Here is a 17,839-nt window from a genome sequence, read left to right as displayed (position 1 = left end):
TCAGAGGCAGCTGTCAATCGTTGTCTCTGACTGAGAACCATACTTAGGTAGCCTGTTCCCACCTGTGTTTGTGGGTAGTTGTTTCCTGTTTTTGTGTTGGTTCACCTGATAGGACTGTTTCATTTTTTTAGTTGTTTCACCTTTGTTATTTTGTATTTTCAGTGTTCAGTTTAATACATTTACGTACCACGCTGCATTTTGGTCCGATCCTTCATATTCCTTGTCAGAAGAAGAAGAAAAGCGTTACAGAACTACCCACCAAAGAAGGACCAAGCAGCGTGGTAAGGAGGAGCAGCGCGATCTGGAGAAATGGAAATGGGAGGAGATATTGGACGGCAAGGGACCCTGGGCACAGGCTGGGGAATATCGCCGCCCCAAAGAAGAACTGGAGGCAGCTAAAGCTGAGCGGCAGCGATATGAGGTAAGGCAGCGCAACAGGCACGAGATGCAGCCCCAAACAGTTTTTGGGGAGGGGGCACACCGGGTGACTGGTGGAGTCAGGCGATAGACCTGAGCCAACTCCCCGTGCTTACCGGAAGAAGCGTAGTACTGGTCAGGCACCGTGTTATGCGGTCAAGCGCACGGTGTCGCCAGTACGCGCTCATAGCTCGGAGCGCAATAGGCCAGCCCCCCGCAAGTGCCATGCGAGAGTGGGCATCCAGCCAGGGCGTATTGTGCCGGCTCAGCGTGTTTGGTCTCCGGTACTCCGTTTCGGCCCAGGGTATCCTGCGCCGGCTCTGCGTACTGTGTCTCCGGGGCGCTGGGAGGGTGCAGTTCGCCCTATGCCTGCGCTCCGCCCGTGCCGGGCGAATGTGGGCATTGAGCCTAAGGGAGAGGTGCGAGTGGTATGCACCAGATCTCCAGTGCTCCCCCACAGCCCGGTTCAACCTGTGCCTGCACTCTGGAGGGTCCGGGCTAAAGTGGTCATCCAGCCTGGAGGAGTGGTGCCAAGGCTGCGCACCAGGGCTCCAGTGCTCCCCCACAGCCCGGTCCTTCCGGTGCCTCCTTCATGCACCAGGCCTCCTGTAGGTCTCCCCAGCCTGGTGGGTCCTGTGGCAGCCCCACGCACTAGGCTGTCTCTCCGTCTCCTCCCTCCAGGTTCTCCCGCATGTCCGGCGCTGCCAGGGTCTCCCGCCTGTCCGGCGCTGCCAGAGTCTCCCTCCTATTCGGGGCCCGATGTAAGGGTCCCCAGTCCGGGGTCGGCGGCGAGGGTTGCCACTCCAGAGGCGCCACATAAGTGGGCCAAGACTAAGATGGAGTGGGGTCTACGTCCCGCACCAGAGCCGCCACCGCGGTGAAATGCCCACCCAGACCCTCCCCTATAGGTTCAGGTTTTGCGGCCGGAGTCCGCACCTTTGGGGGGGGGAGGGGGGGGGTACTGTCACGTTCTGACCTTAGTTCCTTTATTATGTCTCTATTTTGGTTTGGTCAGGGCGTGAGTTGGGGTGGGCATTCTATGTTTTGTTTCTATGTTTTGTATTTCTGTGTTTGGCCTGGTATGGTTCCCAATCAGAGGCAGCTGTCAATCGTTGTCTCTGATTGAGAACCATACTTAGGTAGCCTGTTCCCACCTGTGTTTGTGGGTAGTTGTTTCCTGTTTTTGTGTTGGTTCACCTGATAGGACTGTTTCGTTTTTTTCGTTGTTTCACCTTTGTTATTTTGTATTTTCAGTGTTCAGTTTAATAAATTTAACATGGACACGTACCACGCTGCATTTTGGTCCCATCCTTCATATTCCTTGTCAGAAGAAGAAGAAAAGCGCTACAGTTGCATTATGCTGTGGAGATGTTTTTCAGCGGCAGGTAGTGGGAGACTAGTCAGGATCGAGGCAAAGATGAACGGAGCAAAGTACAGAGAGATCCTTGATGAAAACCTGCTCCAGAGCGCTCAAGACCTCAGACTGGGTTGAAGGTTCAACTTCCAACAGGACAATCTTAAGCACACAACCAAGACAATGCAGGAGTGACATTGGGACAAGTCTCTGAATGTCCTTGAGTGGCCCAGCCAGAGCCTGGACTTGAAATGGATCGAACATGTCTGGAGAGACCTGAAAATAGCTGTGCAGCAACGCTCCCCATCGAACCTTACAGAGCTTGAGAGGATCTGCAGAGAAGAATGGGAGAAAGTCCCCATCTTTCCCAAATACAGGTGTGCCAAGCTTGTAGCGTCATACCCAAAAAGACTTGATGCTGTAATCGCTGCCAAAGGTGCTTCAACAAAGTACTGAGTAAAGGGTCTGAATATTTATGTAAATGTCTTTTTAATTTTTTTTATACATACTGTATATATAAATGAGCAAAAAAATCTAAAAACCTGTTTTTGCTTTGTCCTTCTGGGGTATTGTGTCTAGATTGATGAGGGGGGGAAACAATTTAATAAATTGTAGAATAAAACATAGCAAAATTTGGAAAAAGTCAAGGGCTCTGAATAGTTACATGTATATCCTAACACCAGTCACGTTTTATGTATAAACCCACCTCAACCACTCCAGTACCTCTGCACATTGAATAAAGTACTGGAACTGACCTGTATATACTTGAATTTTCTTATTTATTTAACTCACATCTTAGTTATTTTTTCAATATTTTTTTGTTATCTATATTATTGTTATTATTAACACTGCATTGGGGCGGCAGGGTAGCCTAGTGGTTAGAGCGTTGGACTAGTAACCGAAAGGTTGCAAGTTCAAATCCCCGAGCTGACAAGGTACAAATCTGTCGTTCTGCCCCTGAACAGGCAGTTAACCCACTGTTCCTAGGCCGTCATTGAAAATAAGAATTTGTTCTTAACTGACTTGCCTAGTTAAATAAAGGTAAAAAAAAAAAAAAAAAAAAAATTCTCAAGGTAAGAATTTCACTGTACTGTTTCACACCTGTTGTATCCTGTGCACATGGCGAATAAACGTTGAAACTTGAAATGTGTTGGCGCTGTCCTAAAGTGGCTTCTCACCTGAAGTCCCCCCTCCCCAGATAGGGGAGCAGCCCAGAGATCATTATTTCTGATAGAGACGCGAACAGCTGCTGTGCACATGCTGCGCCACTTTCCAGTATACACACTGCACAGGCACAATTGTAAGATGTTGAGCCCAGGCACGTGTATTCACAGACAAGCCACAGATACATGGGGTGGTAAAGGTGTGTGCGGGGTGGGGGGTGTAGAGGTACGCGTGTGTGTGTGTGTGTGTGTGTGTGTGTGCGTGTGTGTGCGTGTGCGTGCGTGCGTGCGTGCGTGTGTGTGTGCGCGTTCGTGAGAGAGTTTGAGAGAGAGAGAGAGAGAGAGAGAGAAAGAGCTTGAAAGAGAGCTTGAGAGAGAGAGTTTGAGAGAGAGAGAGAGAGAAAGAGCTTGAGAAAGAGAGCTTGAGAGAGAGAGAGATAGAGAGAGAGATAGCGAGAGAAAGAGAGACAGTGAGAGAGAGAACTTGAGAGACAAAGAGAGAGAGAGAGTGTGAGGGAGAGCTGGGTAGAGAGAAAAAAAATACCTTATTCAAGGTTTCAAAGACCTCTCTGATGAGAACAAACTACCCGTCCTATAGGGGGAGGACACAGAGAGCTGTGTGTCGGCAGATCACTACATTGCTGCCTGCCATAAGATGAGGTACATTGTCTGTCAGATCAACCATCCTTGCTCATGTCCTCTATGCCATTGTTATTGTTATTGGTTATTTTGACCCTTGATTATTATTGTTACTGTTGTCCCATTGACAATAGATTATTATTATTTTAATTATGTTAATCTTGTAAATCTCCAAAGTAAGCTTTGGAAATATGTACATTGTTACGTCAGGTCAATAAAGCAAATTGAATTGAATTGAATTGAGAGAGAGAGAGATAGATAGAGAGATAGAGAGGGAGAGAGAGGGAGGGAGAGAATGCCCATGTCTAAGCTTCTAATACTCCTCTTTGAAGTGCTGGAGTTGCTGAACATACTGTACTTTTCAATTTCCAATGCCACATACCAACAGAGTTAGCACAACTGACGCACAAGATCAAGGGGAGAATGACTCAGTAATGTTAATTGAGTTAGAGTAAAAACACACATACAAACACAAGACAACTGACAAAAGAGAGCAGAGTACCTCTCCGGCATCCTAAATGTAGACCATATGTTTTCAGTACTAGTCTGATGGACAGCGGCCGGTATCTGACGTGATATTGGCCGAATACAAACATTGTGAAACATAGTTAGGCACACAATAACTCTAATTGTAGGACATTATTGCATGATTTTGAATGAAAGTTTACGCATCACGTGAATCCCAGGAGAAACATATTCAAGTACTATATGAAAGTGAGCAAAGCAAAAAGCACAATTGTGTGAGTCCCAATGTTTACAGTAATCGGGGGGCGAGTTCACTCACCATGTTGACTTCCGATACCATGTCTATGCTCGCCACATCTATACTCATGCCAACTGCAACAGGGGCCCCTGTAATGCAAATGCAATGGTATAATTTACAATGACAGTGAATTCGAAAAATGGCTGCAATATGAGCCCAAGATGAGCGAATCTGCATAGTAAACATGGACACGCTGCAACATGGTTGCCCCACTTTTGAAAACGTACCTCCAAAGTCTGGTCGAAGACGAATATCATATCCCTTTAGTAGTTTGTCCACCGTCTCTTTCACAAACGACATGTTCCCTGGTTCATTCACGCTGAAACAACAACAAAAAGATTGCGTTTACTACAAAACTTGCACGTTCGTTTTTCCCGTCACACTTTTACTAGAGAAATCACTCACCTTTGTGCGCAGCACACGACAGCTACAATCACTGGTGCTGAAAGAACACTAAATAATTTTACACTCAGAAAAGCCCACATTCCTTACTGTTTTGGTGAAAAACGTGCAACGCAAAAACGGTACAAATGTGTTTACAAATCAGATAATTCCATTGGCAAGTTCTCGTGGAGGAAGTCGTTGGCTTTTCAGACCGTTCAGATCTGTTCGGTTTGACATCACTCGTATTTTGGATTTCTCTCCTCTCTCTCTATGCAACCGGGAGACATGAAGGAACTATACTCCTAACTGAAATGTATATAGGCTACTGGCAAAGACGCCACCGGTGGAGGCGGTAAAGGTACTTGCTTGGATTGGAGCCAACCCCTCTCACTCCAGATATTCATCTAATTGACTATAAACCTGAATATGTTCTAATCCCAATAAGATTTCACATAATGGGCCAAATAGATGTAGGCCTAGACTGAATTGCTATACCTGATGCAACGTGTCATAAGGGGTCTCTATCTCCCTTCCTCCAAGTCCTATTCAATAATCAAATCGACCACTCGAGCCCGTGGGGGCTGTCAGTCTGACTGACTGACGTACTTACCTGGTATCATAGATTGCAAACAACTTCTTGTTTCCATCGACTGCATTCCTGGGGGGGGGAAACAAGAGGAAATATGACTCCGTACAACACTTTCATTTTCACCTGCACAGTAACACATGGTGACTTTGATTTACATATACGGTGATAACTCACACCTGGCAACATACAACGCAGTGTAAAGTCTGTAATTGAGTCAACTTAGTTTTAGGTGTAGCTATAGCAGCTTTGCAGTGGGCAAATTGTTTTTGGACCATGTGATGTTCTTATAATAGTGCTTTATATGATAAGCATTGTACTTTAGGAATAAGTATTTTAACAGGCTCAAATTTGTTTCAGCACCGTGGACAGCACCACCCGATGGAATTACCGTAGGGTCAGAACGCGCTATGGGGACGGAGCTGTACAGTTCAAACATGGGGCTGAAACACCTTGGCACCACTTAAATAACTCACATAATACCTAGCAATTTACAAGACAGTGCAACACGTGTCTACTTGGTGCAAATAATTCACGTATTATAGATCTGTCAAACTGAACTGTCAACTATTGATTGTAATGTAAAAAGGTATAGAAATTAAATACCGTGCTACAGGAGAGTGCAATATGATTAGTCAGCACAATGTTCTGTCAGAAAATATGGAGTTAGAGTACCCTCTTATGGCAATTGGTATAACGACTTTGTTTGATGCAGGCTAACTGTAAAAATATAAATTAAAAAAAAACTTGTTTTTTTTCAGTAAGATTGTGTAATCACACCTTTTGATAGACATTGATGTATTGCGATCCTTCTTTTCATATTTGAGTGCGTTCATTCTCGATTTCCTCTGATCATTACCGTAATAATTCTCATTGATGGACCTTAGGCTGGTGAGTCATCGTGGCATAATAGGTCGGGATCGAAATCAAAGGCAGTACTCTGGAGGCAGCGGTACCATGTGCATTAGAACTATAATAAGCGGCACTTCTCTTTTCAACAAAGCTGACGCATTTCCCACTGAATGAGAGAAAAGGCTAGGTAAACAGAGGGGACCAAAATTGGACATGTAGGTGAATAGGTATACTGTTTTATTGGGTCCTTGGGATATAGCCTTATTTTTTTTCTTCTGGATGGATCAACCCACTGCCCCTCATTCATTAAATTGATTTCGACTAGACAGCTAATTAGCTTGCGGGAGAGGATGGCGTTTTAACTAACCACAGCAATAGGCATAGGCTAGAGTAGCCTACAGTGGCAAGTAAGATAACAGGGGAAAGTTAAGTGACGCTTGGAGTTCCTGGAGGATCGTTTTCACTGTCGCACTTATGATAACGCACCGGTTAGCAAACCGTTGCAGTGTGTGCACGTGAGCGGCAACTGGAGGTGAGTGTGTTTTCTGACTAAGATGGGGCGCCGGGCCGCTAGTCCGCTCTGAGTGGACAAATAACTTGAGACCAAGGGTATGTAACACGAAAAACGTTGTTGTCACAACCGAAGATGAGGGCTCGGCATTAAAACCTCTCATCTCCAAAAGGCGCGAAGGAGGTGGCGGCACAAGACGCAAACACCCGCTTGACATGAGTAGGAAGTCAGTCAAGCAAATCAGGAGAGAACAATACACGATCGAGACTGCCTGCGGTGGCAACTATAAGCGGAGTATATCTATATCCCTCTGAAGGAGCAGCAGCCTACCCTTGACTTTCATTGCTGCGGGTTTTGTATCGCTTTTCTAACCTGGATTTAAATCAAGATGATGGCTCTCTCTACAGGTAATTGATTTTCAACCCTCTTTTATGCACGAGGATGGCATCAGAAGCACCCCCCACCCCCCTTCCCTCTATTGTTAGGGGGGTATGAGTGGGGGGGGGTCTGGGGAAAGGGAACAGCGAGGGTACATCATTAGCCTACATTGAAAACCTATTGCACTGCCTGCGAATTCATACGCAGTGAGGATCACCAATACAACGCGAACACGAACAGTTGCAGCAAAATGGGGAGATGTTATAATACTGCTGCAACAAGGTGTTTAGCATTGGGCAAAATGAATGCACACAAGGACGTCGGCCAGGAATGTAGAAAGACATGATTGGCATATTCACAGTTTCAAACAGTTATTGTATCAAGGTTAGCCTACTGATTACTCTTGTAGGTCCATTATAGGGCTGCTAGTTGAAAGTGTGTGTGGTCAGGTATGCGTATTGGGGGAGGGTGGGGTACAGTACAACACCAAAGTACTTATCATTATGGTACTATAGTATTAGTAGTACTGTAGTAATACTACTCTGGTAGGAGTATAGTGTAGGAGTATAATGTAGAAGGAGAAGTAGGAGTGGAAGTATGATGACAATACATACTACTGAAAGTACTGATCGTGGATTATATGTTGTTATTCCAGACATAGAGGACAAAATGCCCAGCTTTTCTACAATGAAACACGTGTGGATCTCTGTCTTGCTGCTTTGTATGACATGTCAAGTGGGGTAAGTGAAACGTGTACCATCCCATCTGACTATACACTGCATTACATCCTCATTTGAACAGTAGATATACTGTGCATATCCAACTATGGTGTGCTTTATTTACATCGACACTAGCCTTGTCAAGCAGTCTCCATGTTACAGCATGTGGAACTAACCAGCCTGATTGATGTTCTGTCTTTCCCAGTCGTGGCCAGACCACAGCAGAGGCATTGAAAGAGGCGGAGGCTAATGACAACATCACCATCTTCACGCGGATACTGGACGGACTGCTGGACGGCTACGACAACAGACTCAGACCAGGACTTGGAGGTAACGTATACCGACTTACAGACCACTCTGATCCAAACTCATATCACTAGAGGTTACAGTACAATGCAGTACAATGCAATACAATACAGTACAATACAGTACAATGCAATACAACACAATACAGTATTATATCAGTATTCATTTTCTTGGGGCAAATGTCATTCACTAATACTCTTATTTGACGTTATATTATATCCTCAGAGTACACTCAAGCCGGGTGCAGCAGGACCAGTGTAGCATGCTGATGCAGGAGATTCATAGAACCAAAATACAGTGTGAAATGTGGATATTTCTGTTTCAATGTACAGTTTGTCTTTGTTTGAATTTATACTGAATGTATTTTGGTTCTTTTGCAACTTGAAGGGATTTGAATGGAAAGATAAATACTAAGAGAGTGTGCCTGCGTGTGCACTGATTTAATGCAATTATATTACTGTAGCCTAAAGGCTATGCAGGTTATGCTGCAGCAAATTGACCTGTCACAAGACAAAACGTTACCAGCTGATGAGACGATAAATGCATAGTGTGCTCCATACCGAGATGCGCTGTGTGACCCCACGTGGGACCAACTATATGTTTTGGAAACACCCCCCCCACTTGCAGGGAGACGGCTCTGGGGCGTTTTCTTTTTGGTTGGGGGCACCCTGGAGGCCCCCCCCCCCCCCTCTTCCCCAGATAGCATATGAACACATCATAAGCCATGGCAAAATGATTAGCAAATTAGCTTTAAAACTGCAACATTTTCTCTCAGTCTGATGGCAAAATGTTTAGAATAACACGAGATAAGCTATTAAACTTGATCGGACCTTGCAGTGGGGGGGGGGGCTCGCAAAACTGCAGTATGCCAATGCTTAGCCTCATACATAATTTGTGATCCAGCATAGCATTTTCCCCCTCTGTAAAATAACACTCGCTAGACTTCTTGGATTCAGTGAGAAAAATAAAGAGACTGTTCTAATATACAGATTTGCATTGACTGGAATATATTCCAAGAGCAAAGCAATCACAGTAATAGATCAATCCTAAGTGAGAAGGAACTGCACTGCCAACACGCCATATATCACACAGCCCCCCTCATGACCACCACCTCCATCTGCAAAAAGTAACCTTGAGATCCAGACCTCTATTCAGACGAGAGAGAGAGGGAGTCAAAGAGTGTTCACCGGAAGATAGATAGAAATATCCTGCATCTCTTAGAGAAAAGAAAATGCTCTACCTCCGATTTGGTCTTACAGTGATTTTTATCCTTTTCCCCCCCTTCTAAATCTTGTTTTATAATGTCGCTAATGTAAGACATGGATACATCCAACATGGATTTGCCAAATGGGGTTGGAGAACAGAACTGCACTCACTTCCTTAGAATGGCTTCTGTCATTGAAGGGTGTAAAGATTTCAAATGGAAATCTCTATGATGATTACTCATAAATTGAATTTGTCCCTGTCCCTTGTCTCTTCATGTTCACGGTCATATTCCAAATTCTATTCTATCCACAGAAAAGGTCACGGAGATCAAAACCAATATATTTGTCACAAGCTTTGGCCCAGTTTCAGATACTGAAATGGTGAGTCAATTTACAGCCCATTTCATTATGCACCATTTCAACGACGTCCATTAACGTAATTCTTTGCGATAGGAGCAACACCACACCCTCCTGTAAATGTTACAACACACAGCAATTATCCTAGGCGCATATAATGACATGTATTCATATTTTTTTGTTAAGTAATAAATCAATATATTATAAAGAAATAGATCATAGGCCAGATTCCAGGATGCAGATTAAACCCAGTCCTGGACTGAAACGTTATTTCAATGGAGAATCTTCTTTTAGTATTTATTTTTGTTGTCCAGGACTAGTTTTACAGTTTAATATTTTAAATTTACCAGTTTCTCACAGCAGGAAAAGAATCCTGCAGCAACAGGAAATGTGAATTATTACACGGATTATAATTAATGGACATTTTTGTGAGCGTTGATACACTTTTCGTTAGGGAAAATCAAGTCTGACGTTTTAAGGTGGAAATTGCTAACTTTAAACCTTTTTATTCTCATAGTTCATACAGTTTGTCAATTAAAGATATTTTTTGCAAAAAGTATTATTATATTATTGATCGATTGACTATGACTTTGCAAATCACCCATTCTGTAGAAACTATGAGAATAGAAAGGTTCAGAACTTTTGTGAAACATCACAGCACAGTTGAAATATATATGGCATAAAGAAATCCAACATGGATGGTGTTTTAAGAGATAGATGGGAGGGGTTGACTGGAGTTGAAGGGTGGGACTAATAACAACAAGATAACTCATGTAAATATCTAACTGTTTCCGTAAAATGTACATAGGTTCAAAACTTCTGTGAAAAAGCACAGTTAAAAAATATATGGCAAATAGAAATCAATCTGGATGGTCTTCAGAAATAGACGGGAGGGGTTGAGGGTAGTGGAAGGATAGGAGTAAAAACAAACAAAAGATTGTAAAATATATTGTGTCTGTAAAATGTACAGTGCCCTCGGAAACTATTCAGACCTCTTGACTTATTCCACATTTTGTTACGTTATAGCCTTATTCTAAAATGTATTAAATAGTTTTTCATCAATCTACAATACAATACAACGACAAAGCAAAAACAGGTTTTCCGAATTTGTGACTAATTTATCTTTTTTTTTTAAACTACTGAAATGTCACTTTTACATAAGTATTCAGATCCTTTACTCAATACTTATTTGAAGCACCTTTGGCAGCGATTACAGCCTTGAGTTTTCTTGGGTATGACGCTACAAGCTTGGCACACCTGTATTTGGGGACTTTCTCCCATTCTTCTGGCAAGAGGTTCTCAAGCTCTGTCAGGTTGGATGGGGAGCGTTGCTGCACAGCTATTTTCAGGTCTCTCCAGAGATGTTAGATCGGGTTCAAGTCCGGACTCTGGCTGGGCCACTCAAGGACATTCCAGAGACTTGTCCCGAAGCTATTCCTGCATTGTTTTGGCTGTGTGCTTAGGGTCGTTGTCCTGTTGAAAGGTGAACCTTCAACCCAGTTTGAGGTCCTAAGCACTCTGGAGCAGTTTTTCATCAAGGATCTCTCTGTACTTTGCTCTGTTCATCTTTCCCTCGATCCTGACTAATCTCCCAGTCCCTGCCGCTGAAAAACATCCCCACAGCATGATGCTGCCACCACCATGCTTCACTGTAGGGATGGTTCCAGGTTTCCTCCAGACGTGACGCTTGGCATTCAGGCCAAAGAGTTCAATCTTGGTTTCATCAGACCAGAGAATCTCGTTTCTCATGGTCTGAGAGTCTTTAGGTGCCTTTTGGCAAACTCCAAGTGGGCTGTCATGTGTCTTTTACTGATGAGTGGCTTCCGTCAGGTCACTCTTCCACAAAGGCCTGACTGGTGGAGTTCTGCAGAGATGGTTGTCCTTCTGGAAGGTTCTCCTTTCTCCACAGAGGAACTCTAGACCTTTGTCAGAGTGACCATCGTGTTCTTGGTCACCTCCCTCGACCTATTGCTCAGTTTGGCTGGGCGGCCAGCTCTAGAAAGAGTCTTGGTGGTTCCAAACTTCTTCCATTTAAGAATGATGGAGACCACTGTGTTCTTGGGGACCTTCAATGCTGCAGACATTTTTTGGAACCCTTCCCCAGATCTGCGCCTCTACACAATCCTGTCTCGGATCTCTACGGACAATTCCTTCAACCTCATGGCTTGGTTTTTGCTCTGACATGCACTGTCAACTGTGGGACCTTATATAGACAGTTGTGCGCCTTTCCAAATCATGTCCAATCAATTGAATTTACCACAGGTGGACTCCAATCAAGTTGTAGAAACATCTCAAGGGTGATCAATGGAAACAGGATGCACCTGAGCTCAATTGTGAGTCTCATAGCAAAGTGTCTGAATACTTATGTAAATACGTTTTTTTACATTTATATTTGTTTTTGCAAAAATTTCAAAAAAACTATTTTTGCTTTGTCATTATGGGGTATTGTGTGTAGATTGGGAAGGATAATTAGAAAAAAAGTCTGTAATGTAACAAAATGTGGAAAAAGTCAAAACTTTCCAAAGGCAGCATGTATAAGCTGGAAGTAGAAGCCTAAGTGTTGTTGTTCGTTAGTTTACTCCAATTAGGGGAGGGGTGGTAGGGTTAGTCAAAAATACTAAATCTAATAAAATAAAATAATACAAAATGAAATACTTTAAAACTTTTTTAAAACCTCAGGTACACTACACATTGCACTTCCTCCTGCACAGGAACATTTTCTGAGTCAGCGGGATCAAATTAAAATAGCAGATCTGTATGTGTCCACAGGCTTTGACTCGGAGTGTTATCACCATGTATCAACACCATGCTTCTCTCCACCTTAGGAATACACCATTGATGTGTTTTTCCGACAAAGCTGGAAAGACGAGCGCCTGTGTTTCAAAGGACCCATGGAGATGCTGCCTCTGAACAACCTCCTGGCCAGTAACATCTGGACCCCAGACACATTCTTCCTCAACGGGAAAAAGTCTATCGCCCACAACATGACCACGCCCAACAAGCTACTGAGACTGAAGGATGACGGAACGCTGCTCTACACTATGAGGTACCAACCACGGGCCTGTTCAGTACTATTTCAGATAGAAATGAATCACATAGAACAGATAGGAAGTACCTGTAATGTAGGGTGGGGAATTGTGTCAGGTCTATTCAAATCAAGTCACATTTTATTGGTCACATACACATGGTTAGCAGATGTTGATGCGAGTATAACGAAATGCTTGTGCTTCTAGTTCCCGACAGTGCAGTAATATCAAACAAGTAATCGAACAAATTCACAACGACTACCTTATACACACAAATGTAAAGGGATGAATAAGAATATGTACATATAAATATATGGATGAGCGATGGCCGTGCGGCATAGGCAAGATGGTGTAGATGGTATAGAATGCAGTATATACATATGAGATGAGTGATGTAGGATATGTAGGCATTATTAAAGTGGCGTTATTTAAAGTGACTAGTGATACCTTTATTAAATCCATTTATTAAATGTATTAAAGTGGACAGAGATTTGAGTCTGTATGTTAGCAGCAGCCACTCTATGTTAGTGATGGCTGTTTAACAGTCTGATGGCCTTGAGATAGAAGCTGTTTTTCAGTCTCTCGGTTCCAGCTTTGATGCACTTGTACTGACCTCGCCTTCTGAATGATAGCAGGGTGAACAGGCTGTCCCGTCAAAGTGGAGATGCTGTTTCCTGAAGTCCACGATCATCTCCTTTGTTTTGTTGACGTTGAGTGAAAAGTTATTTTCCTGACACCACACTCCGTGGGCCCTCACCTCCTCCCTGTAGGCCGTCTCGTCGTTGTTGGTAATCAAGCTTACCACTGTAGTGACGTCTGCAAACTTGATGATTGAGTTGGAGGCGTGCATGGCCACGCAGTCATGGGTGAACAGGGAGTACACAAGAGGGCTGAGAACGCATCCTTGTGGGGCCCCAGTGTTGAGGATCAGCCCTCACCACCTGGGGGCGGCCCGTCAGAAAGTCCAGAAACCAGTTGTACAGGGCGAGGTCGAGACCCAGGGTCTCAAGCTTAATGATAAGTTTGGAGGGTACTGTGGTGTTAAATGCTGAGCTGTAGTCAATGAACAGCATTCTTACATAGGTATTTCTCTTGTCCAGATGGGAAAGGGTAGTGTGCAGTGTGATGGCGATTGCGTCGTCTGTGGACATATTGTGGCGGTAAGCAAATTGGAGTGGGTCTAGGGTATCAGGTAGGGTGGAGGTGATATGATCTTTGACTAGTCTCTCAAATCACTTCATGATGACAGAAGTGAGTGCTACGGGACTATAGTCATTTAGTTCAGTTACCTTAGCTTTCTTGGGAACAGGAACAATGGTGGCCATCTTGAAGCATGTGGGCACAGTAGACTGGGATAGGGATTGATTGAATATGTCCGTGAACGCACCAGCCAGCTGGTCTGCACATGCTCTGAGGACGCGGCTAGGGATGCCGTCTGGGCCGGCAACTTTGCGAAGATTAACACGTTTAAATGTTTTACTCACAGTGGCCACGGTGAAGGAGAGCCCACAGGCTATTGTCCTCAAAGCGAGCAAAGAAGTTGTTTAGTTTGTCTGGGAGCAAGACGTCAATGTCCGCAACGGGGCCGGTTTTCTTTTTGTAATCCGTGATTGACTGTAGACCCTGCCACATAAGTCTTGTGTTTGAGCCGTTGAACCCTACTCGTGTTTGAGCCGGTGACTCTACTTTGTCTCTATACTGACGCTTTGCTTGTTTGATTGCCTTGCGGAGGGAACAGGTACACTCTTTGTATTCGGTTATGTTTCTAGTCGCCTTGCCATGATTAAAAGCGGTGGTTCGCGCTTTCAGTATTGCACGAATGCTGCCATCAATCCACGGTTTCTGGTTAGGGAGGTTTTAATAGTCACAGTGGGTACAACATCACCGATGCACTTGCTAATAAACTTGCTCACCGAGTCAGCGTATAGGTCAATGCTGTTGTCTGAGGCTACCCAGAACATATCCCAGTCCACGTGATCGAAGCAGTCTTGAAGCACTCATGCGTCAAACTAAGTAACATAATAATACAAATATCCCCTTTAAGCTAGGTATATGTTTCTTTGAATGGGCTGCGTTTTTCAGACCATGTGACATCCCGAAAAATTGGTCTTCTCACGAAAATCTCTGTAGCGTCTGAACGATTTGGGCTACAAACTAATATGACCCCGCTATGGAAAGGAGATATTCTCACAAATATGATGGTGTTCTCCATTTTGGATTTACGATCTCCGCAAGTGTCACTCGTCTGAAGGTAACTGGTAAAAAAAAAAAATGAATGGAAGTATGGAGTTAGTTTTGTGCCAACAAAAAAAGGGGGTTAAATATGTGTCCAAAAAACAAAAGTATTTCCTTACTGTAGCTTTCTTATATCTCTTAGATAAAGGAAAGACGCTTAAAAATCTTATTCCCCCTTTTATTTTTGAACTGTCTGTTTGGCCATTTATGATTGTGTTATTCAATGTGTTTCTATAGGTTATAGTAGTAAAGACCAATTTTGGGGAATACCTACAGGGGTCCTAAAATTCCAAATCAAATAGCTAAATGATCCATGGTATGACCATCTTAAAACAATTCCACATGTTAGCTGAACCTCCCCCACCCCACCCAAAGGCTTAGACTTATAGAGGATAATATCTGAGCTTTGTGTCTGAAAAACTAACGTTACGCTCACTGAAATACAGCCAGCCACGATTCACAAATGGCCCTGAACTGGTTTGGTTATTGTTGTTGTCTGTGTGTAGGAGGTAACAAAAGCCTCTGCACAGCTATTCGACTCAGCCCAGCTCTTGGTAACATAGGCTCAGACAATTTTCTTTTATTTTGGTCTTTGTGATGCTGTATTTTGTATGTTATGGGACACGGACCAATATGTGGCAGGTAAGATTAAATATTCACCCTTGAATTCATAATAGACAGGAACAGAAAGTGATGACAACCAATAGCAATCATACGAATAGATCAGGACTTCCTGGTATCATTTTAGGAGGTATAATTTATTCCAGATCAATACCACCTGCTAAAAATCATCTTAATGCCAGATAAATAGATGCAAGAGAAATAGATGACTTTGATTCCGTCACTGGAATCAAAGTCTGATGAGTGAAAGAAGAAGCAGATATCAGGCCCATAATTTAAAAAAGGTAATAGATTTCCCAATGACTCAGGAAATGAAACATCAGGACGTTTCTGCTTTTAATCGCTCTGGTTTTACTACTGTCTCCTAATGTATTTCCATTACCAGGAAAGAGATTAGCGCTCTACCTAGATTTATTGCATGGCCCAGCCTTTCAGAATCCACCGACATCAGGGGAAAGCTCCTTCTCTCCAGTGGAGATAATGACTAAATGTGATTGCATTCTCACCCCCCGATTCCGAAACATTAGTCCGAGAGCAACAGAGTTTTCAGAAACCTTCAGAAAAGGTTGAAGCAAGTGAACATCATGTAGTATTCGTATTTCCAGGGCAAACTGTACCTCTGATGCAGGAAATATGCATATTAAGAAACTAGTGCAGTCTTTTTGCCATGTTCATTACTTTGAGGTGCACTGGTGACATCAACACGTAACAAGTAAATGTTATACTGTTAATCACACAAGAAATGCAGGTGCATAATTGTGAATGCAAAAAATTGAGTAATGGGGATGATTTAGAATAGATGACACCTGTTACATGTAATTTGAGGGGGGATTTGTAGCCCTAATTTTGTAAGGGAAAAAGGCAGCTCTCTATGCGTGGACCTACATTAGGAAATAGCTAATCAAACCTGTATACCAATATACTTTCCTTGTGAGACAGAAAATCAGGTTCTTCAATGACCAGTCCTGCAGTTTCTCTTGTAACCACATGATGGCAGCCTTCCCTGTTCACAGTACAGACCAATGAGAATTAGAGTTGGTCTTCGTATGATCCAATAAGATCTTAAAACAGGTCAGCTGTCTTTGACACAACATAAGCAAAGTAATAACATTGAATAAGGATGCAGTGAAGTGAACACAACCATATCCATATGGTCCTCAAGGACTAGAGGTGGCATCATTTCATTGTTTTATCAATGTATTTACATGTGTCATTATATATGGTTACTTTGTGGACATGTTCTCTGTGAATACACTCTTGACGTACAGTACATGGGGGATTTGAAGTGAATGACAGCTGGGAATTCACAAATAATACAACCACCACAAGATGGCAGTATAATCAAATGTAATGCCATGTGCTTGGATCAGGGTGAATTCTTGGTGATTCTGTCTAGAAATACTACAAGGGGAAAAAAACGGCCTGTGATGTAATCGTACAGGCATTGTGCTATCTATGCAACTAACATTAGCACTGGAGATGAAGATGTTGATGACGACGGCGGCACTGGATTTGAAATTAACAGGATTATTATATGTAGTATATCTGTAGGGGATTTGGGTTTATTGTCTTGATCTTTTGGGTCTTTCTCTAGGTTAACCATATCGGCGGAGTGTCCCATGCAGTTGGAGGACTTCCCAATGGATGCTCATGCTTGCCCTTTGAAGTTTGGAAGCTGTGAGTAAAATTCCATGTGTTGATATTTTGTGTATTACTCTTTGCCACACCAATAATACAACGGCACAGATCCCATACATATAAACATTACTAGGCCCAGACTTCCTATGATCTGAGTATGAGTCAATGACAGCACTATTTATCAAACCTCCAACTCAGTAAACTACCAAATCAATTCCTCTAAAGAGACAATTGAGCTTTTGAGAACAAGGAACAAGGAAAGAACACAGAATCCAGCCACAACGACGGCGCCGCAATAAGGAATGACCTGAATCCTGAAACCGGCGGAGCTAAACCTGGTTCAGTTAAACTAGGTGGAGGGCCAAAAGGTCTATCTATCCTTTAATCAAATTGCGTGTCCTTAATTACCTTTGGTAACCTGGCTCTTAATTACCTCTGGTAACCAGGCCCTTAATTACCTTTGCTAACTTGGCACATGGCCTGTGGCATCAGCAGCTGGGCTATCCTACTGTACCACCTCGCCAGGGCTCCCAGGGTTGTATTACCATTTACCAATTAGAACTAAAAGCAGACTATGGTCAGGCAGGGCCATCCCCTAGACTTTTTGGGGGCCCTCTGCGAGATTTGGTTGGGGGGCCCCCACGCCTCGCTGGCAAAACATTTTGGTGGCCCCCCTCTTGACGGC

The 17,839-nt window shown here is 43.4% G+C and overlaps 2 protein-coding genes across 6 annotated transcripts in view; one reads left to right on the top strand and one right to left on the bottom strand.

Annotated features, from left to right (window-relative positions):
• The window catches only part of LOC139532243 (gamma-aminobutyric acid receptor subunit beta-3-like), a 31,162-nt gene extending 25,735 nt beyond the window's left edge, over positions 1-5,427 (bottom strand). For 2 of the 4 annotated variants that reach the window (XM_071329619.1, XM_071329620.1), the window contains exons 1-3: positions 4,742-5,278; positions 4,564-4,655; positions 4,358-4,425 (exon numbers count right to left, since the gene is read on the bottom strand). In XM_071329619.1, the coding sequence (XP_071185720.1) occupies positions 4,358-4,425; positions 4,564-4,655; positions 4,742-4,821 (240 nt within the window). In that variant the 5' untranslated portion in view covers positions 4,822-5,278. Of the gene's footprint in view, positions 1-4,357; positions 4,426-4,563; positions 4,656-4,741; positions 5,285-5,330 lie in introns of those variants that run through there. The other 2 variants (XM_071329621.1, XM_071329622.1) reach the window with 2 other exon arrangements.
• Positions 5,428-6,069: 642 nt separating this feature from the next.
• The window catches only part of LOC139532242 (gamma-aminobutyric acid receptor subunit alpha-5-like), a 30,077-nt gene continuing 18,307 nt past the window's right edge, over positions 6,070-17,839 (top strand). The window contains exons 1-6 of one of the 2 annotated variants that reach the window (XM_071329617.1): positions 6,070-7,076; positions 7,703-7,787; positions 7,972-8,096; positions 9,591-9,658; positions 12,460-12,680; positions 17,111-17,193. In XM_071329617.1, the coding sequence (XP_071185718.1) occupies positions 7,058-7,076; positions 7,703-7,787; positions 7,972-8,096; positions 9,591-9,658; positions 12,460-12,680; positions 17,111-17,193 (601 nt within the window). In that variant the 5' untranslated portion in view covers positions 6,070-7,057. The remainder of the gene's footprint in view (positions 7,077-7,702; positions 7,788-7,971; positions 8,097-9,590; positions 9,659-12,459; positions 12,681-17,110; positions 17,194-17,839) is intronic. The other variant, XM_071329618.1, reaches the window with a different exon arrangement.

Source organism: Salvelinus alpinus, chromosome 10 (assembly GCF_045679555.1).
Source record: "Salvelinus alpinus chromosome 10, SLU_Salpinus.1, whole genome shotgun sequence".
Lineage (NCBI taxonomy): Eukaryota > Metazoa > Chordata > Actinopteri > Salmoniformes > Salmonidae > Salvelinus > Salvelinus alpinus.
The sequence above is the reverse complement of the archived record's forward strand: the minus strand, read 5'-3'. Positions and strand labels throughout refer to the sequence as shown.